Consider the following 25,175-nt stretch of genomic DNA (forward strand, 5'->3'; position numbering starts at 1 on the left):
AATATTTGAGTACCTACTTTATGCCAGGCTCTTTAAGCATGTTATATTTAAACTTTACCACATAGTTGTAATAGTGGTTATTATTACCTCATTTTAAAGATTAAGAAAGATACTTAGGAGTTAGATGACAATTAGAAAAAGCCCAGGGCTTTAAACTTTGTTCTATTTAAATCTGAAATCTATTATCTTTGTTCTATACTATACCTTCCTGTATATCTGAAAGTGAAACAGGTTCATTTATATTCACCTTCTAGGACAGTGGTTCTCAAAGTGTGGTTTATCATCATTATCACCTGGGAACTTATTAGAAATATAAATTTGTGGGACTCATCTTAAATGCTATATCAGAATTGCAGGGAGTAGAACCCAGCAATATCTATATTAACGAGTCCTTAAGGTGATTCTTTACCATTCCTTTTGGTGAAAGGTTCTTAAAATTCTTCCAGTGGTGGGAGACCTAGAAATCAATATGCTCTTTGTAGAATATGAGATACTGACTTATACAACTTAAGAACAGGTTTTTTTTTTTTTTTTTTTTTTTTTTTTTTTTAGACAAAGTCTTGCTCTGTCGCCCAGATTGGAGTGCAGTGGGGCGATATCAGCTCACTGCAACCTCTGCCTCCTGGGTTCAAGGAATTCTCCTGCCTCAGCCTCCCAAGTAGCTGGGATTACAGATGCCCACCACCATACATGGTTAATTTTTGTATTTTTAGTAGAGATGGGCTTTGCCATGTTGGTCAATCAGGTCTGGAACTCTTGACCTCAGGTGATCCGTCCGCCTTGGCCTCCCAAAGTGCTGGGATTACAGGTGTGAACCACCATTCTTAAGAAGTTTTAAAGTATTTGAGCTAAATTAGCTACCATCTTATAAATTCTGGTTGAAATAAGTGATTGCGGATATTGCACAAGAAAACAACACACATAGGAGAACCTAAAATTAAGAATCCGTATTTATTAATATTATATTTTTTGTGAATTGGTAAAAGATAACTGTTCTTCAATTTTTACACAGTATTCTTGGGTCATTATGGGATTATATGGATAAGAGCTTTTTCTTACTCTCTTTTGTGAAGCTTGCTATAATTGGTATGATCTTCCTTATATCATAGTATTGAGAACTGAAATTCTAGTTCAAGGTTAGGTGAAATAGACAGAACTAATTAATTCAAGATGATCTGGTTTAGGAAAATGTATTTATTTATATAGGTAAGCAGAACTCAGAGTTCTACATTAAAATTTGGAGACAAAGCTTTGGCTATTAAAGTATTATTTTGCTTTGTCTGCCTTCCTATTTATGAATCATGGGAAGCTTACGGAGTCTAGAAGAAGTAGTTAAGAATAAAATTTCGCTATTTTTGGATTCTCTGATCTAAATATAATCACTGTGTCACCCCAACTGCTGACAAATACAAGGGACATGGTAAATAGGGTTTTTTCAGCAATCATACTGGTCATAAGTTACTTAAGAGAGACCAATACTTATTTAACTGAACATTTCAATTTGCTGAAACTTTTGTTTACAATATGCTGTCTTGCAGACACTGTAATAAGCAATCCATATTATTCAGGCCCTCTCCCATTCATTATTTGAGATGGGTAGGGTGATAAATTAGTCATCTAAAATATTGGCCCACTTAAAAATGTGAATTGGTCTCAAATCAAAATTCTGAACAGTAATAGAAATTTGCCTCTCCTTTTTTCACATGGCAATATATACATTAATTTTAATTTTAAAAACAACTTTGTAATGATACAGGGTACAGATTTGACCCATTATATGCCATGATAAGTTCTGTCTTAGAGAAAAGTTGCAGTCTTCCAACATCCCCAATGCTACCAGGGTATGGGGAGTTGGATGTATTACCTAGTGTGTTTGCACAGCCAGAATTAGTGACTATGATGACAAAAGAGGTTTTGAAGTTTCTGTGCAAGGATAGGAAAAAAATGCTTGGGAGAAGAAAACATTAATGGGGCAGAAATACGCAGCCAACCTTGAGATCCTCCAGACCTGTATATCAAATGGTGATTTTATTCTCACAGAGCAGTTAGAAAAATGTTCTTCTGATTCAGTTATGTCAGGAGAATAGTTGGAGAGCTCAATTTGCAATTTTTGTTAATTTATAGGATATATATATATGGTGTAACAAAATATATTGTATAGTTTTAGAAAAACCCTGGGATTTTTGAGGAAGACTTGGACTTTTTGTTTATTTTGTTGTGCTTTTAAGATGATGAAGATTCTGTGCAGGGCCGATAGCTCATTGATCTCCATTTAGCTTCTGTTTGGTGTTACATTTTTTACTTTATAAATTTGCAGATGGAAGCAGGGTGAAGTTGGAACACTGTCTAAGCATAACAAATCAGTGACAGAGCCTCCCGGCTTTATGTCTGAACCTCAAACCACTAGACTATGTTTTCCATATGTATTTGATCTTACCAAGTTAATTTTCTGCTGAGAAAAAAAGTTATCTAGTATTCAAGTTGGAAAGTTAATATCCCAATTTATTGTATCCTATTGAGAATTAGGTACATTCCAGACTTACAGCATTCTATTTTGATTATTTTGGAGTTAAAACTAAATTGTAAAATATGCCTAGTCTCACAACTGAAAGTCAGATGGACTGATTACTTTTTTTAGACTTACTAATCTTTAGGTAGCAGTTTATCAATGCAATTTCCATTTCAAAACATCTGAATCTGAGGCAAATACATTCTTAAATTTAGCATGGATAGGTGTCCTTTCAGGCTAAAACATGGATGCCCAGTACTGAAGTGTGTTATTTCCTTTTTTCAATTCCAGAAACTTGTATTTTTCATCCTTTTTGCTCTGTTAAATATTGTGGTATTTTTTATAAAACATCAAAATTTAGTAAGTGATAAGTGTCAAAAGCCTCAAAGACACCAGTTCATCATTGGAAACACCCTCCCCAAATTCTGGAATTATAAACTAGTGAGTCTGTAAAAGTTATATACTAGTTGAGCTCTTTTGTCAAGTTATAAAGAAAAGTTTCTTTGAAGATAACACAGAATTATACACTTGTAATATTATCTGAGCATTAATCATTAGTAAGCATTTTATTTTTCCTCTCCATTTCTTAAATTACACAGTAGCTAACCATTAATATATTTCATCTGTATTTCCTCTCTCTTAACATTTTTACCTCAGGCTGATACCAAGTAAGGAATGTTTTAGACCAAAAGGAAAATTTCTGTGGGAATGATCAGGTTTTATAAGGTGAAAGAACATCTTGAACTCATAGAATGCAGGAATGTGTTTCCTCTCTTGGTTAGCTGACAGTATGGGTGTTTTGGCTTGTGGAGTGGCCCTTAGAAATATCATGGATCATGGATCTGAGGAAATAGCATGTGTGGTTTTAGTTATCACTTATACATGAATGACTTCCAAATCTATCTCAGCAACCTTGACCTCTCATTCTCTTTCCTGGTCTCTATTTCTTGCAATTCAAGTAACCTCTCTTCTTGGAAATGTTGCAGATACCTAAACGAGCTGATGGATTGAGGCCAGTAGTAATCTCTCTCAACAATTTAGTCTAATTTACAGTTTTAGACAGATATTAACAAGATTATCCTGTTACCCAGTATATCCTAATTTATTCCTGTTTCTTTCAGTAAATAAAAGACTAGGAGAGTTGTATTTTCAGCAAATGAATATTTTTTTGTGGATAGCCATTGGGTGAACTTGAGCAATTTGTGTTTTCTTGACTGACTAAAAGATTTTACATTCTCTCAGGAGATGTGATTCTATTAGTGGTAGAGAATTTAATTATGTTTCCCTGTTGTACCATTGTGTGATATTATTTTATACATGTATTTTAACACCTTTTTTAAATACATACTTATTGAACATGCACATTACAGGCACTGATAGATAGAGGGAATCATAGTTGAATAAGCTAATACATACTCAAGATACAATGGGAAAGACGAGCCTATATAGAAATAATTACCATAAAATCAAGAAACCCTCCAGCTGTGTACTGTCAGAAATCAAGAAAGGGAGTTCATTTCTACCACAAGGGAGAGCCATTGAATGAGAAGCCATTAAGGATCTTTGCAAAAAATTATTGAAATGACAAACCATATCTGTCTGAATAAAGAAGGATGTCAAAAAGGGGCTGATTGGCTGGGGTAATAGATGAGCCTTAGAGAACAGGGACCCCAAGGTCTTGATGAGCTTAAAGAATGGGTCCTCAGGAATGAGGAACAGAGAAGTATAGGAGATAGTAGTTAAAAATTTGGCTGTTTTAAGTAAATATAGGTTAAGCAGTGTCTCATTGTGACAGACTATCTGTATTTGGGAGTATTGGCTGGGGTTAGATGAAAGCCTGTGGCTGTGAACATATGAAGTCTTCCATTCTGCATAAGAATTAAATCCGTGATCTTGGCCTCAGTATGTTTTAACCAACAGCTACAGATTATTTATGGATGATTTAATCATAAACAGTAAATTGCCTTTGAAAGATATCTGGAAAGGGATAAAAAATATACCTGGGATTATACCAACTGATAGATCTGAAGATTTATTAAGCCCTGTTGAAAATCCAAATACAACCAAGTTGACTCAAACCTAGAAACTGTCAGCATCTTTTTTGTTGATGGTGGTGGTGGTGGTGATGATAGTGTTTTTCTCTTTTAGATTTTAAGCTTACTTTCCCAAGATTTATGACTTTTGTAGGTCTCTTTTGGTCTCACCAATGTTGTAAATAAATTTTTATGTTGTGTTTTTCTTTGAAGACAAAGGAAAGAATGAATAATTCTTATCTACTTAGTTAATTGCTTATAATTATCAGTTTGTAAATCTGTCCTTCTAAGTATACTGTAGGCTTGTTGATAGTGCAGATCAGTTCTTCTTGGTAATTGTGGGCCCAGAAATTCAGTAACAAACAAATAGCCAGTCATTGTTATGTTTGAATATAAATGAAAATGTCATCAAATGTCATCTTGCTTTATTGGGAGTTATCAATTATATTATTTTGAAAGCTACCTTTGGTCTTATCTGTATTTATAATCACTAGGGATTCTTAATGTCCAGTTGTTCAGGACAATGATGAGAAAGTAAACGCTAGCCACCCAGGCCCTGAAGTAACAATAGTTACTGAAAAATGTCAAAAGGAGTAGAATATTTTTTGATTTGAAGTATAATTTTACATTTTCTTGGTTACTGATGGGTTTGTGTATTAAACAAGATTCTCCCTTGGGAATTGTGTAGGATAAAGTCCTGTTGTCCCCTGTCAGTATCTTGTTTATTTAACTGTGTGAATCCAATTCTCTTAATCCTAAATCTTCTTTTAGTGTCCATGTTCAATTAAACTGTAACATGTTAACTACTACTAGACATATGATAGTTTCACTTTGCTGTTGCATTAGCTACTTAAAAAATTTCATGACCCAAGTTATTGGTAGTATTAAAGAATATAACTTAAAAAGCTAGTAAGTACACAAAATTCTGCAAATACTGATTTGTTCTTCTCATGATATAAAATAACATTTTTTGTTCTTTATACCTTACATTTTAGAACAAATTAAAAAATTGAATTCTGAGAGTATAAAAGGGCAGAGAAGCAAATCAGATTGTAATTGACATGTACTCTCAAGTAATAGCTACGAAAGGGTATGTCATTTATATGTTTGAATTTTAAAAAATTATTTTGGTATGCATGTTCAGCTCATTTTTAACATGAATGTGCTTTTCGACATGTAAATCTAACGTCTAATATCTCACAATTAACAAAAGCACAGTATAGAGAGTAGAAAATGCAATCTATGTGTTCAGTAGTTTTAGAACTTGTTCAGTGGGAAAATCACTTTAAAGGTTTGGCTTTAATTTCATGAGAAAGGCATCTATATTGAAGTAGTATGCAGCTGAGGTCCTCTAGTGTCACAGCTGCATATGGCACCAGTTTTTTGTGAATTGTGTGAGAAACAGACAAGAACAAGAGAAGCTACTCTAAAATTGACTTGTAGAGCCAAATGAGTTCATAAAACTAGGTTTACATTTTGCTAATCTCAGGGAATGTTTCTCTTTGTTTTTAAGGGGGAAGATTTTGTTTTCTTTCATATGCACATATTTATCAATGTAATTGTGCTTTTACAGAAAATCCTTGCCTCTTTATAACTCTTGATAAGTTACAAATAATTTTTTTTAAGTTTGGGATATTGCCATTTATACAGTTGATTTCTTGAAGATGTTTATGAAAACTCTGTTTATCCTGAATTATGCTTGTTTCACACATTCCCTATTTGTTTAAGACTCAGTGATATGGCACTTTAATATGGGATAAATTATTTGATAAAAAGGAATAGTTTACAGTCAATTTAAATAGCATTCTTTATAAATAGTAACCCAATAACCCTCATTGCTTCTTTTTTACACACATTATGGGTAATATCAGGTTACTCCTTTACTTCAAAATATGACTGACAACCAGGGACTGGATTACCAGGTGTTTGAGGCAAAAAAAAAAAAAAGTTCAAGAAAAACAGAGCCTGGAGATGGAGTGGAGAGGGGGTACTCACCACAGAGGAAATGAAGATAATACTCTTTTTTCCAGAATTAAAAGAGGTCTAATTCTTCTCAGAGAGACTCAAAGGAATGATATATCCATAACCAAAGAACAGTATCTATCGACAAGGAGCAGCTAGGGGACATAATAGAAATCCTGGAAATTAATGGTTTAGATTTCTCTCTCTCTCTCTCTCTGTCTCTCTCTCTCTCTTTGGATCTCTCTCTACTGGAATTAAGTTATATAATAGATAGGACTAAGACTATGCTCTTAAAACAGAAAGTTAATACAACAGGATGACTGTAGTCAATAATAATTGTACATCTTAAAATAACTGAAAGTACAATTGAATTTTTTATAACCCAAAGGATAAATACTTGAGGGGAGGGACACCCCATTTTACATGCTGTGATTATTACTCATTTCATGCCTGTATCCAAACTCATGTACCTCATAAATATACATACTTACTATGTACTCAAAAAATTAAATTAAAAAAAAATAGTTCCAGTAATCATCTGCCTACTAAGAGTTCCAACTTAGAGAAAAAAAAAGTAAATAGTGAAAGATGTAACAAATCGAATTTTCCTTGTTAATGTTTCTGTGTTAATGGAACATGTGAGTCTGTAAATTAAAAGGGCACGCTTAATGCTGACTGGCACAAACATACCCACATTAGACATATTGGGCTGAAATTTTATAACTCTAGGGATAAAGTAAAAATAATCCTCAATACTTCCCAGGAAAGAGTAACAGGATGTCTACAACAAAGTTGGAATCAGACTGATAGTAGCCTTCTCGCCATTAATAAAGAATGCTGTAAGACAATGGAGTAATTATTTCCAAGTTTAAAGGCAAGAATAAGATATTTTCAGATGCGCTGTGCATGAAAATATCCTACTCATGCTCCCTGTATGAAACAATTTCTCAAGATGTCTTATAGCTAAACAAAAAAGAAATTTAAAAATAGTATGATATATAAAAATTATAGTAGCTGATGATAATGTTCATAAATAGAGTTATAAAATTATGGTATCTATTAAATCTTGATGACTGAGACATTTTCTCTTGACAGCTAGGGTTTAAGTGGCCTAGGTTTGTATTTCCTTCTGTGCTTAGTTCTACAGTAAATATTTATTAATCATTATTATCATGTGGCAATGTGCCAGTCACTTCCCATGTTTCTCAGAGTAAAAGCCCAAAGGTCTTACAGTGGCCTAAAGGGCCTTTCGTCATCTGAGTCATCTGACTCGTAGCTACCTCTCTGAGCTTATCTCCTGTCACTTTATTCTTTGCTCATTCTACTGCATGCACTGAATACACTTTTGTGAGCTGCTGACTTTATACCAGTTCAGGAGTTGCTTGCTGTGACCTCTGCCTGAATCATACATTTTCTAGAGACCTACCTGTCTTTTTCACTTCTTTTAGATTTCTATGTAAGTGTCACCTTCTCAGTGAGGCCTTCCCTGAACACATTATCTGTCTTCCCTACTTTATTTTTTTCTTCATTTAATCACTACACATCACGTTATCTATTTACTTATTTGTTTCACCTTCCAGCAAGGAGTGTAGGTTTCCTTTATCCCACTTATAATTTGATAGTCTAAAAACAATATAACGAATGCAGATAAGGAATTGGGGAAGAAAAATGGAGAAGTTGTGAAATATGTCAACTGTATCCTCTTGCAGAGTGAAGAGTTACTTATATTAAGTAAAAGTCTTACCACCAGAAGAATCGAAAACTAACTGCTGATGATTATTTGATAATGTAAAATAAAATTTGATAATGTAAAACAATGTAACTAATAAAAAGGAGTTGAGGAAGAAAATAGAAAAGTTGTGAAAATACGTCAACTATATCCTCTTGCATAGTGAAGAGTTAGTAAGTAAGTAAAAATCTAATCACCAGAAGGATTGAAAACAAAAACTGCTGATTCCCTCTGGAAAGTCAAACTAGGATCATAGAGGCAAATTTTAGGTTTGGTCTCTGGTTATTTCTTTTGGTTTTAATTTAGGAGAGAGAATCAGGTTGCAACAATTATTTTTGTAAAAATTTTATTCAATTTAGTATTTTTTAAAGTCAGGTTTATTAAGATATAATACCTTAATGTTTACCCTGTTTAGTGTAAACTTTAATGAGTTTGATAAACAAAGTTATGTAACCGTCATCAAAATCAAGGATAGAACAGTTCCCTCATGCCACAAAATTTTCTCATACTCTTTTGTAGTCCACCTGCCCCCCACCCAAGCCCATGGCAATCTGTTAGTCCATTTTTTAACTTTTAACCTATGTCTTTTATTTAGTGTAGGTTTCTCATAGACTGAGTATAGCTGAGTTTAAATTCTTATCAAATCTGACAATCCTTATGACTTAATTGGTGAGTTGAGACCATTTGTACTTAATATAACTATTGCTATATCTGGATTAAAATCTGTTAGTCATTTTCTATTTGTTCTGTTCTTTTTTCCTTTTATTCTGCCTGTTTGTGGATTGAATATTTTTTATGATTCCATTTTAGCTCTACTATTGGTTTTAAAAATTATGTTTAGTGGCTATCTGCAAACACGAATTTAATTTTAGAAAAATTTAAAAAATGGATAGAAAGGAAAATCTATACCAAAATGTTAATATTGTAGGTACGAGGAAATTTTCCATATGAACAATTTTTGATTAAAACATTAGAGGATAATTAATAAAGCTAGGTTAATTTCTATGTGAGTATTACATTTGTCATACTCTTCTGAGATTTGAACTTTTCAAAAAGAAAAGAAATGTTGACAGGAAAAAGTTTTAATGCAGACACCAATGTCCGCAAATGAACAATCCATACTTTATAAAGATGTAATGATAAAAATTAAAACGTGTTCCAAATACGACTGCCAAGTAGCAGTATTTAACCAAATACAGTGCCTGTTTCCTGGTAATTTACATGAATAGACTTGCAAATTGGAAAAAACATTAGGGAGATGGATGGTGAGAGAGAGGAGGGAAAAACTGGAGGATGTATGTGTGAAGGATGATCTGTACATAATAGGATAAGAATTAAAGAGAAATGTTTGCTAAATCATAAATGACCAGAGATTGCTTTATAGGTTGAATATGGAAAATAAGCTAGTGTTGTATACCATAAAATATATTGTTACTACTTTTTTTCAGGGGCTTAGGTATTTTGTATTGAGCAAAATAGTTGTTAGTGACTTAGTTCTGCCATATACCTGAAACTTAACCTGATAATTTGGCAAAGCCAACCTGCTATAGGTTAGTTGCACTCGCCATCAAAATTAAAGCCTTTTCCTGGAAGGACCAAATACTGCTATTACAGTAGCCTTTAGGAAACTGTAGGATCTTTGTCAGATCAATTCTGTTATAATCAGAAAATCTAAAATATGTAGAAGTAGATATTTTAGAAAACATATAGGTTCTATTTTCTCAGAATAAAAGAGGAGCAATAAAAAATAAAACTTTTTGAATATTTTCAGTAGGTCACATTTCACTTGTTAAAACAAGTTATTTATTTGCTTTGTAATTGAACTTTGACTTTTTGTTTTCTTTGTAGCTCTTCAACGGTTTTGTGCATAGCATTTGAGGTTCTTCAGGGCTTGCAGTATATGAACAAACATGGTATAGTACACAGGGCATTGTCTCCTCATAATATCCTGTTGGACCGAAAGGTAATTGTTAAATCATGTAATAAATATTTGTATATCGTTTGAAATTGGAAGCAACTGGGATCAGGGCTACTCAATCAGAAGAACAATAGAATCAGAATATGTTTTAAGAATATTCATAATGAAAAGACTATATGAAAGTGATTGTGGTTTTTGAAAAAAGAATCCTTAAATTATTTAATCTGTATATCTTTCACATGGATTATTTTCCCCACAAGACTCATTTTCTAACTTTATGGTTTTTTCATTTTACTCTTATTTCTAAAGCCTTGTGGCTTCCCAGTATACTCCTCCTCTTAATTTATTTTCGTTTTTAAGAAAATGGCTCTTTTTGCTAGAATGTTATTCATATAAACCAGCTGCACTGTGTTTTCTCTGTTTTTCTTCTGCCTTCTTTCCTCTTCTATTTATCTCCTTATTTACCAGCTGTTCATACCTACCTCCTTTTACTATTGAAGTGCTGTTTCTCTACTGGAAATCTTATGGGGCATTAAGAAGAAGCTTGTAAACTCTTCAGAGAGAATTATGGTATCAAGGTTGTATATTTTCAGGAATAATTGTAATTGTATTCCTTTTCATAAAATATGTAAAAACATATTGGAGGAAATTTTTTCATGGACATCATTTACTGTATTAGTAGGATTATCCTTGTTCTCTGGTTCTTTTCCCAAATCAATACTTGGGAGGCTGAGATGAGAACATTGCTTGAGCCCAGGAGTTTGAGGCTGCAGTGAGCTATGATCACACCACTGCACTCCAGCCTGGGTGACAGAGTGAGACCCTGTCTCTAAAAAACAAACACACAAACACAAACACAGAAAAGTGTACTCATTAATTTTAGATTTATGGCAGTAAAGAATCATTGCCATATCAATCTAAGCTGTTTTTAAATATAAATATTTTATAATGCTTGGAAATAATGTTTGTGAGAAGACAAACCAATTTTAAGATCAACTTAATATTTTAAAGCCTTATAGATTAAAAGGGAAAAAAACTTAAAAGATATGAAATTATATTTATCATTTATTAAGAGCCTTATACTTATGATAGTTATTTTTGTTCTCAAACAATATAAAAAATCATTGGAAATCTAGCAGATTCACCAAAATCTTGATGAGTTTTGAACTGATATTTTCAAGTTAAGTTTTCCTATTTCACAGTTAAATTATAAATATAAATGGACTTGCAACTCCATGAAGAAAAATTTGCTCTGTGAAACTTACCATAAACCATTCTAACCAAAGTTTCAAGACAGATGAGAACATTTTTGCCTCTTTGTTTTGTGAAATAACTAGACAATGTAACAGCAAAAATATTAAAGAAACATGTCATTTGTCATTTTGAGATATATATGTGTACATATGCATATATACATATTTAATGAGTCTAAAGCAGACTATTGGCAGATAGTTTTTTATAAAATTGTGTTTTTTTTAAATCTTCTATAGTGGTATTTTGATAAAATATTGTTATATAATGGTTTCTTTAGGTATAAAATGTATAATAATTTTCCTTGCCCATTATAATAAAATATTTGATAGTGTTTTTTCTCTTTACTATTGTAGGGACATATTAAATTGGCTAAATTTGGACTTTATCACATGACAGCTCATGGTGATGATGTTGATTTCCCAATAGGGTAAGGATATGTTTTCCTCTATTTTGAGTTTCTTTTTAAATTTTGTAATCTTTGGTAACGTGTATATTTTGTTAATTATATTTGATATTCCTTTTTGACATGAAAACAGCTTTTTAAAAATTAATGCATCTCAATTTTCCATATACTTTTAAAATGAGTAGACAATGAGTTTTTCCCAGCATCCTATAGATCCTTGATGTTGATCATTCATTGAATTGACAGAGAGGCTAGCAGTATTGACATCCTTTACATTATGATATTTCCTAATTATCTGTATGTCATTCAGAATCAAATCAATTCAAGGCAAGAAGGATGACTAGATTCTCAATTAATGATAATGTGTGTGCATCAAGAGACTGAAAAACATCACTCACATTATTTTCAATTTAATGTTTTATGTTTAATTCCCTTTTCTCTAAGATATAATTATATATTAAGACTCAAGTTGAGTCATTGTGGATATTAGAGGTAGAGATAAATTCCATACCTGAAAGTCTATGTTTAAGTTCAGAAAGGTTTATTTAATCACTTCTGTTATGGAATTGCAGATGTATGTTGCCCTCCACAAAAGAAATGGAAGGTCGTTTCGTGCATATTCAGGTAGATGTTTTTTTTTTTTTTCTTTTTGAGACGGAGTCTCACTCTGTCGCCCAGGCCGGAGTGCAGTGGCCAGATCTCAGCTCACTGCAAGCTCCACCTCCCAGGTTTACGCCATTCTCTTGCCTCAGCCTCCCGAGTAGCTGGGACTACAGGCGCCCGCCACCTTGCCTGGCTAGTTTTTTTGTATTTTTTTAGTAGAGATGGGGTTTCACCGTGTTAGCCAGGATGGTCTCAATCTCCTGACCTGGTGATCTGCCCATCTCGGCCTCCCAAAGTGCTGGGATTACAGGCTGGAGCCACTGCGCCTGGCCTCAAGTAGATGTTTTTGATACAGATTTTTGTGTTATATTTGTGTGGCTGCTTTTAGACATTTTCAGAATTATTTTCTTTTTTGAAGATTAAGTTGAGATTGTTTTAGATAAAATAGTTACAAAAATAGTATAAAGAATTCCTCTATACGTATCTTCATCAGTTTCTCCAAATGTTAACATTTCAGTACATTTGCTTTTTCTCTGTTTTCTAAGCATATATGTGTGTATGTGTATAATGATTGTTTTTTATAATCACTTAAAAGTAATTAATGTTATGTAATAACACTTTACCTCTAAGTACTTCCATTTGTATTTTCTAAAAGAAGGACTTTGTTTTTTTACATGACCTCAGAACAGTTGTCAAAACAAGGAAACTAAACTTGATGCAGTATTATTATCTAACCTAGAGACCTTAATCATATTTTTTCAATTGTAGTGTGGCTGTTTTTGATAGTATCCATTTGTGTTTTCCTCTTTGGGCTTCCTAAAATAAGTTTTATCACACCGTTACTGAGAATTGTGATATGAAGTCATAGAGTGTGTTTTTCAAACAGAATGTTACTTAAAAACTTAATATAATTTTTTTAAAAGCCAGCCTCATATATAACTTGCCCTTTTTTCTTTATAACTCAAATTATAGGTTTCTTAACTAAACTTTTCGTTAAGTTTATGGCTGTGTCTTATTATTAAGACATAGATAATAAACTTAAACTTTATTCAGTGAGGAAACATTTATTGAGCAATTTCTCTTCTGCCTGTTTGTTTTACAAAAATAAATAAGATAGTCTTCTCTCCTCAAGAAGCTCATTGTTTAGTGAGAGAATTTTCTGTTCTGATGGGCTACTTATTAAGGTACATAAATTCATAGTCTTACAGTTTTGTGTGTTGAAAACTTATAGGCAAAAACCAATTCTTGTTTCATAAGCATGAAAATGGTATTTTGCAAAGACAGTCTACAATTCCTTATTTGTTCAAAAAAGCCCTTTCGAATATGAAAGGGGTTTTTTTATTCAACTTATATTTGAATGTAAGTTTTTAGTGAGGCTCTAGCTCCTTTGTCATGTATGATAAATGCCTTTCAAGGTGACTTTTAAGTAGCTGTAGTACAAATGATTGCTGCTACTGCTTTTGTCTAAATCAATTTGTGTAAGAAAGAAATCCAAAAACTTAAAAATTACTTTTAAGTTTTTTATTTTTATTTAAAGGTACTTTAGGTTTCAGTGATGAATCGAAGAAAGGAGGTGATTTTTCTTAAAGCATATCAAGTAAGAGCTACACTTGAATTTAAAATGCTTGGATAGAATTGGTCTTGTGTTACCATTTGGTCTGGCTTGCTTTGAAGTCTTAGACCCAAAGGGTCTTACCAGAAAATATCAAAGAGCAAAATGTGAAACATTAGCCAGGAAAAATAAAGTGATCAAACAGCTAAGGCATGAAAGAAAATATTTACACCAGAAGAAGCTTGCAGTTGATTCAAAAGACAAATATTAAGGAACAACAAAGTAAAATGTTACCATCTGTTTCAAAATACTGTAAAGAGTTGGAAATCAGGCATTCATTTCAGTTGGCCAGTAGCTTAATACCTTGTTAAAACATCAAACAGATGATGAAAGCCACTTTATTTACCTCATCAGTCATACTCACAGCAAAGTTCTGGTAATTGTCTTTGAGTGTTAAAATGCTATGATACGGAAGAGAAGGTTGTTGAAAAAAGATGACCTACATTAAATAATTCTAGGGCTTATTATTTTTTAATAGTTTTCCTATGATTAAAAGGGAAACTAAAATATTTGAAACAAAGTTTATCTCTGTCCTGTCAGAAGTTTTTGATATAACAATGTACCTATAGTTTTGCTTGATTTTTCATTATTATCATTTTTCAGTTAGATGTGCTGGAAATCAGGAATAAAGATGAACACTGACTTCTGGATATATTGTGGTGATGATAAAAGTACACCATTGCATTTGTATTAAATTTTTCATTCTTATTAAATGTCTTTATAGATTCACTAACATTTATTACAGCTTTATGAGGTAGGCAGTAATATTCCAGTTTTACAGATGAAGAAACCTAAATCACATATAGAATATGTGGTAGAACTGAAATTAGAACACAGGTATTATAACATCTAGTATAGTGCTGCTTCCACTAGACTTCAGCTGTTTCTAGAGGTATCACACATTCATTTAGAAGAGCAATATCATCATCTTAGGGTAAAATAACACAATACAAATTTGTATATGACAGAAATACACAAGCAAATCATAAGAAGATACTGGTATCACATCATCATTCTATTAAAAAGAAAAAGGAGTTAAAAACCAAATTTACCCATTTGAATTTAAGTCATAATCCCTGACTTAATTGACTTGTATTTTGAAAGTAAATAAGTACTAGCATTGATAGTTTGAGGAGGTTGTAGAAAAGATAGGAAGAAAAACAGAAATAATATTTGAATGTCTACTTAATATACATTACATAGATGAAACATATATTTAAATATATTTTGATTATAATCATCATTGTAAGAGGACATAATTTAATCTAACTGGTTTTAAAATCTAGATTGTGAGTGCTCATGAGTAAATCTGACAATAAATGAAGAAGGGGCATGCACATATGTAATAAGTATGACAAAATTTCACTCCATCTCTCGTCTAAAACTGTTCTTATTCCTTTTATTTCTAGGAACTGGGATTCAAATTTAGCAATTGCTCCTATGTGTAATTCTTATTTACTACCTGCTTTTTAAATTGTCATTTGTAAGGCCATCCTAGTGGGCATTTTTGATAGGAATTTTTTTTTTTTTTAAGCAAAACTATACTGAGTATATCCTCTATTTAAGTCTCATTGGTAGTTGTAGAGGATTTATAAAAAGATACGCAAGTGCCCTCAGGTATATGGTTCTTTGTTTTCTAATTGAGATGGGAGGTTAAATTTTTGTACATGAAATATATAGTGTATAAAACAAACATGTATAGCATCATACCATGTATAGCTTTTATAAGATATAGAACAGGCAAAATGAGTACTTTATAGAATCAAATCAGGTATTGATGGCAGTGGCGGCCTGTGTGGAATGGGCACTACCACGATGCCGGCTGCAGTGGGGGAGGTGTTGCTGGGGCTGTCACTTCACAGAGCCTATAGGGGCCAGGAGCAGACAGGAGCCCCACCTTCCCGGGCACAGCTGCAGCTGCCCAAGTTGGTGCTGCAGACCTGGGCTTCCCAGTGCTCTTGGGGGCTGGAAGCAGACAGGAGCCCTGCTCTCCCAGGTGCAGCTGCAGGCTCAGAAATGTCTATTCCCACTGCCTGACCCCTCCCTCCTCCCTGTACCCACTCTGATCTTGGAGGGAGGTCGGGGCCAAGCCCAGGTGCTGTTGGACCCCGGCTGGGTGTGTGCACACTCGAGGCAGCACTGACACTCCAGCCCCCTGCTGCCTTGACCCCCTGTGGACTTTGGACACCAACAGGCGAGGGAGAGAGTCTGAAGGGGGGCTGAGGGCAGCTCAGCGCTGGCCTGCAGGCGCTTCTTGGCACAAATAGCCTGGGTACCATGAAGAGCGACAGGAGTCAGACAGGTTCCTGGGTAGAAGGGGGCAGGTCCCTGGTGAAGCCCTGCCTTCAAGCCGTTGAGGGACTGAAGCCTGGGAGACGGGCTGCCAGTCCCGTGGACCTGAGTGGGAACTTGTGGTGCTTTTTCTGGGCCCACCCATGGCCGCCCATGGACCAATGGATGTGCACTTCTTCCCTCTGAGGACCATAACAACCCTGGACTCAGCCAGACTTGAGCAGATGATGGATGGCCAGCTGCAGAGAGCAACTACCCACCCCAGGGTCTTCTCTCTGCTGAGGGCTGAACACTCATAGGGACACCCCACCTGAGGGGAGAAGCTATCCACCCTAGGGTCTCCTCTCAGCTGAGTGCTGAACACTCATCGGGACACCCTGCCTGTGGAGAGGAAGTACCCACTGTGGGTCTCCTTAGGTGTTCTATAGCTGGATAAATCTCTTCAGCTTGCTCACCCTCCACTTGTCCGTGTACCTTATTTCTGGATGCAGGACAAGAATTTGGGACCTGCCAAATGGCAGAGCTAAAACACCTATAACAAACAGGGCTGAAACAACCCCTTGCCTGCCACAATGCGGGTGGCAAGGAAAGAAGACAGAAGGAGAGAGGAGCTGCAGCCCTTTGGGGATCCCAGACCTAGGAACTTTCTGAGCCAGGGCTGTAACACTCTCTTTGGGGCTCTGCAGTTCCTGACATCTCCAAGTTTCCGTGCACAACCATGTTCCCTGGTGCCAGCCATGGAAGCTGCTTGCAGCACACGTGGTCCAACCACAGCCTTGCAGGGAGCCAGCGCCGTGTGAGCTCCTGGACCTGCCCGCTGTGCCACAGCCAGTATGCCTGGCTGTGCATGGTGACCAGACCCCACACTCACTCATAACCCCTTGCCACTCCATGCCTGGCTCTCCCTTGGCCAGCATGGCATCCAGGCCAGTAGCACAAGCTGAGCACAACCTGCCAGTCCAAGTGGATGGAACGAGCCCAGTGGGTCCAAGCAAAACTCAGGCAAAGGCACCACTGGCCACAGAAGTTTCCACCTGACAAAGTGACACCACAAAATCCCGTGATAGTATATGTTCCTTTATGGAAAAAATATAAATCTTTTTGAGAGACATTAAAGAAGACATAAATAAATATGGAGATGCCATGTTTATAGATTGTTAGGGTCAGTATTGTTAAGATGTTAGTTCTCTACAACCTGTCTTTATATCTTATCTATTTTCAATAAAAATTCAACTGTATGTGAAAGAGAAAATACTTGGCAAGATAGTTTTAAAATGTATATAGAGAAGAACAAACACCCACAAAGAGCCCACATTTTCCCAAAGAGAAGCTAAAAGGTACGTATGTTTTGAGAGGTCTTAACAATTATCAGTAATTGTTTAATAAAATACATTTTATATGAAAATATTTTATTTAAAATAGTGTAATAGTATACTCTTAGGCAAATTGACCAAATGAACAGATGAAGGAGCCAAGAAACAAATCTCTGTACGTGTGGAGATTTGATTTAGTATACAGCTGGCACTGCAGACTAGTTGGGGAGAAAGAGGTTTCAATAAAGGGAACAGGGCTCAATTGCTTATTTATGTAGGAAAATAAGTTGTACTTTGTCTGACATCATATGAAAAATGAATTCTAGATGGATCAAGAAACTTAAATATAAAAGGCTAAACTGAAACTTTGAGAAAATTAACAGATTATTTTGACAAAATCATTAAGTATAAGGAAAAAAGTTTAATTCACCTGAAAGATAAGAACTTCTTATTCATAAACAGATACCATAAAGAGAGAGAAAAGACAAAACCACAAAGTGGTAGAAAATATTTCGAGTCGTAATTACTGAAGAAGACATTAGTGTCTGGAATTAAAGAAAAAATGTGCAGTAAAAGATTATCATAGAAAGCCTAAGACTGCTATCCTTAGAAACTAAGTCCTGCTAGCAATGTTTGCCCTTGGCTGTTGCCTTGAAACTTGGATTGCAGAAATGTTCCCATGGATCCCTAACTGCTGAGGCTAGTTTACTGTGCTTGTAAACAACCAAAGTGGTTTATGCTGAACACTTGCTTTCCTTCTTGAGTTCTTGAATTTTTGTACATGCCAGGCAGAGTGTGCCTGTGTAACAAGTCCCAAATAAAATCCTTGGATTTTCAATGGGCTTCTCTGGCCAGAAACATCACATAACATTTGTTCTTCAAGATTGGAAAGAAGTTCAAAAAAAAAAAAAAGAAAGAAAAGAAAACTAAAGATACATCACATACATGGTGCTACATTTTTGTTGCTGGAAGAAGAATGTATTCTATGTGATCCCTGATAGGAGGGAGAGAGCATAAGGAAGCCTCTATATAGGTTCCTTGAGACTCCCTCTCTGTCTTTGTCCCTTGTGATTCAGCTATGCCCTTACTGTGTCACTGTAATAAATCTTACAAGACTTACTTGCTAAGTCTTGTAAGTCTTTCTAGTGAATTTTTAAACATGAGAGTGGTCTTGGGGACCCCAAAATAACTAGAGAAATAAGCTAAAGACTTGAATGGGCATATCACACAATAATAAACCCAAATGACTAATAAACATGTGAACATTTGCCTCAATGTCATTAATTTTCAAGGAAATGCAAAGTAAAACCACAATAGATTTTTATACCAGATTGTTAAACATTAAAAAGTCTGTCAAATATCAAGTGTTGGTGAAGAAGTAAAACAATAGGAATAGTCATTCACTGCTGGCAAGTGTATAGATTGGTATAACTCCTTTTGAAAAACATTTGGCATTGTTTAATGAAGTAGAAAGTGCACATATCCTATGGCTTAGAAGTTTGGTTCTAGGGTGTTAACATTGGGAACCTTTTGCAGATGTATACCATACATGGCATTCTGTGCAATGTTGTTCATAATATTAATAATAAAAAGCAGGAAACAGCTTAAATGCCATTGCTATTTGAATGTATAAATTATGATATATTCGTATAATAGAAAAAAGAATTTAATGGATACAGCTTCATGCAACAATATAGATAATCTTGATTGAGAAAGCAAAAGAATACAGTCATCCTAATTCCAGTGTTATAAAGTTCAGAGATATGCTTGACTAAACAGTACATTTTTTAGGGATACAAACATGGTAAAACCATCAGGAAATGGAAGAGAATGACAAACACAAAAATTCCAGGTATCTTCTCCTCTGGAGGAACAGGAATGGAGATACAATCAGGGAGAAGCACAAAGGGACTTTCAGTGATAATTTTATGTTCTTCACTTAAACTGCTTCTTGGTACATGGGTGTTCATTGAAGCTTTCTTCTTTATACCTTATCCATATTTAAGAGGCAGTGTTTTGCATTTATTCAATATTTGCTAAACCAGTTTTCAAAAGCCTTTTATGTCAGTGAAGTTGTGAGGAAATAGGCACTGTCATGTATTACTTACGACAATATAAATCAATATAACCTCTCCAAAGGGCAACTTGGTGTGATAAGTCAAAATTTAAAATGCACATACCATATGATCTTGGAGTGCCACTTCTAAGAATATATCTGTCATTCATATGCATATACTTGTGGGATATGTAATAGTCATAATATATTCATCTCATTATTGGTAATAGCAAAATAATGGAAGTTCCAAAATGTTTTTGTTTTGTCAAATTAAGAGCATCAATGAAATTATTGGCAGTTTTCAAAAAGAATGAGAAAACTCTATACTTGTGTTTTTAAAGAACAATCTCTAAAATATACTTTAAGTGGAAAAAGGGTACATAGCAATATGTATAGTGTTTTACCATGTGGGGCAGAGGTGATGAGTGGACAAAGTTATATATACATAAATATGTCAGGGGGACAGGGGTATAGAGATAGGAGTTTTACTTTTCAATTTATATCTTTTTATAGCATTAACATTCTTACTACTAAAAATAATAAATACTTTTTTAAGAGATAAAATGAGCTTTAAATAGTAATTCAGTATTAAGGGAAGATAGGCAATAAGAGGGAAGGAAAAACACTTGGAAACCAGAGAGAAGCAAATAAAGGAGTTAATGCTGGAGGGAAACATGAGGGTTTTAAAACTGTTTGAGACTTGTGTATATTTACTCTTGATTCCTTGACATTGAAGGTCTGTATTATAATGGTTAGTTTAGAATGCTTTCTAGCAACAGTTGTTAATTTAATTGCATGGGACTTTTACATAGATCTTACCACACTGATTGTAAAAATGTACTATTGCTTCTTTCCGTGTTGTAATTATTCATTATTTTAATGTGTCATTACAGGTATCCCTCATACTTGGCCCCTGAGGTAATTGCACAGGGAATTTTCAAAACCACTGATCACATGCCATGTAAAAAACCATTGCCTTCTGGCCCCAAATCAGATGTATGGTCTCTTGGAATCATTTTATTTGAGCTTTGTGTGGTATGTATAAAGAAATATTAATATAATAAAAAGAAATTGTGCATTTATTGGAATAATCTTTTGGAGAGGAAAGTTAATAATAATATGTTTTTGCTGTACAAATTGATTACATATGAGGAAAAAAGGCTTAATTTGGCTTAATCATGTTTGATAATTAATTTCATATATTTTTTGGCATCTCTAGAAACATACTTTTACTAAGTGTGAATGTAAATGTTACCAGATGTGTATTATTTTGGAATCTCTGTAATGTGTATATTTTTACAAAGTTAAGATGTTTATATTAAGTTATATAAGATATATGGAGTACCATTAAAAGTTTAACAAGATATTGAAGTCAAAACCATGTTTTTGGAAGATTGATATGACAATAATGTAAGATTGAGAAGAATAGCAGTTTTTTTCAATGATCTCTACCTGTAGTTCTGATTTGATAAATGTTTAAGAACATTTTTTCTTCTCTATTAAAAAAAATCAAAGCATCTCTCTTTTTTCTATAAACACCAGATAATCTTAAGCCTTTTCCTTCTAAGTTTATTTAAATGATCATATAAGCTTAATTTGTTTATGATAAGAGGAATATAATTATAGCCAACATTAATGAAGCATTCTGTGTTATGTAACCCTCACCATAACCTGTGGTATATATACAGTTAATATTTTAATTTTACAGATGAGAAAAGTGAGACTTCAGATGGTTAAGTAGTTTGCCCAATTTATGTAACTATTTGGTGGTGGGAGAGTCCAATTTGGCACACATTCACTGCTCAACTCATAAATGCTGAAGGCATAAGTGTTTAACTCCAGACCTTATATCAAGGAGCCTCCTGAGGCAGACTAATAAGGAAATAATTAAAATATAATGTGTGCATCTTAAAATATACCAGGTGCTGTAGGAGCATGAAAGATGGCTGTGTGAAGTTATTGTGGTAAGAGAGTGTTATGAAATTTTTTAATGGAGAAACAGGCTACCTGGATCATAATATTTAAGTAAGAATTAGCCTGGTAGATGAAAGGGTATAATCAGTCTTACCCAGGGGACATCTTGCTCTCAATAAAGTAAGACTCCACGTGGCCTGGAATACCTCTAGATATCCAGGTATGTGTTGATCTCAAAAGTGAACAATGCTTACATCAAACTAGAATATAATGACCCTTAGATGTATGAAATGTTTAAATGATACATATTATGCAACACTTTCTAAAATGTTATTTCACCTGTAATTTTTCTTTAGTGGAGCTGACTTTAAAAATCCAATAAAACTTTTGGAGATAAATGGAGATGCCTGATAAAATCAGTTTCAGCTATAAGGGGAGAAAAATACCTTCCTAGAAGAAACGTGTAAATATTAACACAAATTTCTTTTCTCATTTTATTTAGGGAAGAAAATTATTTCAGAGCTTGGATATTTCTGAAAGACTAAAATTTTTGCTTACTTTGGGTAAGTGTCATATAATTGCTTATCTTTCAGATATAAATATAACTTAGTAACTGTTAGTAATCATGCACATTGAGGATATGTTCTTTTGAAATAGTGAGGACACTGAAATATACCCCTTTTACTCAAGTTGCTAATGATCAGTGGTAATGATCAGCAGAACAGCATATGAGGTCCCTTCTAAAACATTACAGCAGAAATGTCTTTATTCTATGAGGAATTTTAACCTAGATGGAAATAATCTTAGCTTTATGATCTAGCCAAGTAAATTGTGAAATCAAAATATGAGAATATAAAATTGTATTTCTGTAGCAGTTTACCTTCAGACAATGTATCTTAACTTTTGGGCTATCTTTCTATTTGATGAATCATGCACAAATAACAACTCAAGAAGAATATTGATTTTTTCCATATAAAAGGCTCATACAAATTTTCATGTGTGTGGATCCAAACATGTATAATTCAAATTAATAAAAATTTATGTAATCTACTTTAGAGTGGAATTAATTAAGCACATTTGGTAATTAAGGAGAGAAAAACAGTGATAGAACACTTTATGCAAAAGAGTAACAGATTAGTATCCAAGTTAAAAAGATTTAAAAATAAGAATATGTACAGAAAAGTATTAGCGAACATTAAATAATAATGAGTTATAAATAAATTTGCAAAAGTTTTACCAGATTTACCACATTTAATTACAAAGATTGATACTACAGCTATTAAGAAGCCTTGGAGATTCTTAAATATGGTCTGTAATCTAAACTTATACTTTAAATTCCCAAATCAATGTAAGTACATTTTCCAAATTATGTATAATAAAAATAAATTAGTCTTGTAATCATAAAAACAAATCTACAAAGCCTTCTTAAAAAGCGCTGTTTATGTACAGTCATTTCTTGAAGAGGATTGGTTCTAGCACCCCCACATGTACCAAAATCCATGTGTACTGAAGTTCCACAGTCGGCCCCACAGAACCCATGTGTATGAAAAGTCGGTCCTCCATACATGCAGATTTCGCATCCACAAATACTGTATTTTCAACCCATGTTTGGTTGGAAACAATCCACAGATAAGTGGCCCTATGCAGTCTAAACCCATGTTGTTCAAGGGTCAACTATGTGTGTCCACATGTATATATTTAGAGAGAGACAGAGAGAGCTAGAGTATCTTTACCTTCCTTGTAAAGGAATTGCTCCTTTATCAAACTGTTTTAAGCTGATATCTTTCAGTGTCAGTTATTCAATTAGTATTTGTCTGAAGCTTTTCATTTTTATCAAAACTTGTAAAGAAATTTAACAAAATGATAAAGTTTTCAGTATTTTAAGTTCCAAAACTGCACTACTGCATTAAAACATTTTTGATCAGTTTATTTTCTGATTTGTTGGATAGATTAGAAAAGTAGCATTTATTCATATAGTTTTTCTGTTTTATAGACTGTGTAGATGACACTTTAATAGTTCTGGCTGAAGAGCATGGTTGTTTGGACATTATAAAGGTTTGTCATTAATCTGGGTCTTAGTCCATTTTTGCTGCTATAAAAAAATACCTGATATTGGGTAACTTATAAAGACAAAAATTTATTTTTCCACAGTTATTGAAACTAGGAAGTCCAAGTTCAAGGCACCAGTATGTTTGGTTTTCTGGTGAGGGCTGCAGTCTTCTGAGAGAGAAACACTGTCCTCACAAGGTGGAAGGGCAAGCTAGGCAATTGCTATGTGAAGTCTCACCTTTATAAGCCTCTTAATGCCATTCACCAGGGGAAGAGCCCTTGTGACCTAATCACTTCTTAAAGGCCTCACCTCTTAATATCATCACATTGGCCATTAAGTTTCAAAGTTCATTAAGCCTGAACTTTGGAGGGGACACATTCAAATCATAGCAATCTGTTCATGAAAATTTATTTTACGCACTTGGGATCCACTTGGAAGCTATTTTAAAGCAATGCTTATTTCTCTTTAAGTATTTGCTTTTTCACAGTGACAAAATTTGTATAAAGTACAAATAAAAAACTTTTAACATATCAAAACCTTCTAGCTTAGCAAACGTTTGAATAAAGTATATTTCTAAAATTGATCATTTAAATTAATTATTTTCTCTCTTTATTTACCAGGAGCTTCCTGAAACTGTGATAGATCTTTTAAAGAAGTGCCTCACCTTCCATCCTTCTAAGAGGTTGATATTATTTAGAGATTGGGATTACATTGAAATCCTTTACACATAAGCAATTGATTTTTTTCATATTCATTTTAATATAATGGATTAAATAAAGATAATGTACATATGTAGTAGTATATAATTGACATCAGTATCATAACCATGAATGATGTAAGCTTTCGTTTTTTGTGAATAAATGAAAAAGTAATTAAAGTTAAACTATGGTCAGAAAACTGACATATACTAAAGAAGTTACTAGTTCATTTCCAAGCTTTTAAGTAGAATATCAACTAAGACTGTGGAATGTAGGTATTCCTAGACCCAATAATAACATCAGTGAAATGAGAATAAAAGTTTGTTATCAATATGTGTTATAGCAGTGAACTTGGATAGGTGGTGTGATAAACTAACAACTGTTGATAATAAAAAAGGATTTCTTAGAAGTTTCATTAATTGACTTTGACTTGATGATGTCACTACTAGTCATACAGCTATCCCTAAACTCCTTTAGTATATAATGTTTGAAAATAGTGTATACAAATTTGTCTTTAGAAAAACAACTTTATCAAGACATGTTAGAGAGAAATAGTAGTTTTGTGTGGATGTACCACATTAAGGGACAGGAAGAAAAGCCAAAAGGTATTATTATAATAGCTTGCATATTTATTATTTAATTAAGATATTCAGTAAAGCAGGTGAATGCTAGTCAGGCTAAAAGTAAACAATGCAAAAGCTTTTATGGAATGATATTTTTGATACATCATGAGGTAAAGTACAACATAAGTAAAAAAAAATCAGTATTTACTCACAGTTATTTGATTGTAATATAAAAGTATGCATCTAGACTCTGCAAAGGAAAGCTG

General features: G+C 33.7%; 3 protein-coding genes across 6 annotated transcripts in view; 2 read left to right on the forward strand and 1 right to left on the reverse strand.

Annotated features, from left to right (window-relative positions):
* PPA2 (inorganic pyrophosphatase 2) overlaps nt 1-25,175 on the forward strand; it is a 1,020,900-nt gene that overhangs the window by 174,943 nt on the left and 820,782 nt on the right. The gene's annotated exons all lie outside the window — the stretch shown is intronic.
* AIMP1 (aminoacyl tRNA synthetase complex interacting multifunctional protein 1) overlaps nt 1-25,175 on the reverse strand; it is a 524,679-nt gene that overhangs the window by 72,692 nt on the left and 426,812 nt on the right. The gene's annotated exons all lie outside the window — the stretch shown is intronic.
* TBCK (TBC1 domain containing kinase) overlaps nt 1-25,175 on the forward strand; it is a 235,564-nt gene that overhangs the window by 43,277 nt on the left and 167,112 nt on the right. For all 4 annotated transcript variants that reach the window (XM_050791478.1, XM_050791477.1, XM_050791480.1 and 1 more), the window contains 6 exons: nt 10,082-10,196; nt 11,759-11,832; nt 20,578-20,719; nt 22,101-22,161; nt 23,592-23,653; nt 24,269-24,330. In XM_050791478.1, the coding sequence (XP_050647435.1) occupies nt 10,082-10,196; nt 11,759-11,832; nt 20,578-20,719; nt 22,101-22,161; nt 23,592-23,653; nt 24,269-24,330 (516 nt within the window). The remainder of the gene's footprint in view (nt 1-10,081; nt 10,197-11,758; nt 11,833-20,577; nt 20,720-22,100; nt 22,162-23,591; nt 23,654-24,268; nt 24,331-25,175) is intronic.

The sequence above is a fragment of the Macaca thibetana genome, chromosome 5 (genome assembly GCF_024542745.1).
Source record: "Macaca thibetana thibetana isolate TM-01 chromosome 5, ASM2454274v1, whole genome shotgun sequence".
Taxonomy (NCBI): domain Eukaryota; kingdom Metazoa; phylum Chordata; class Mammalia; order Primates; family Cercopithecidae; genus Macaca; species Macaca thibetana.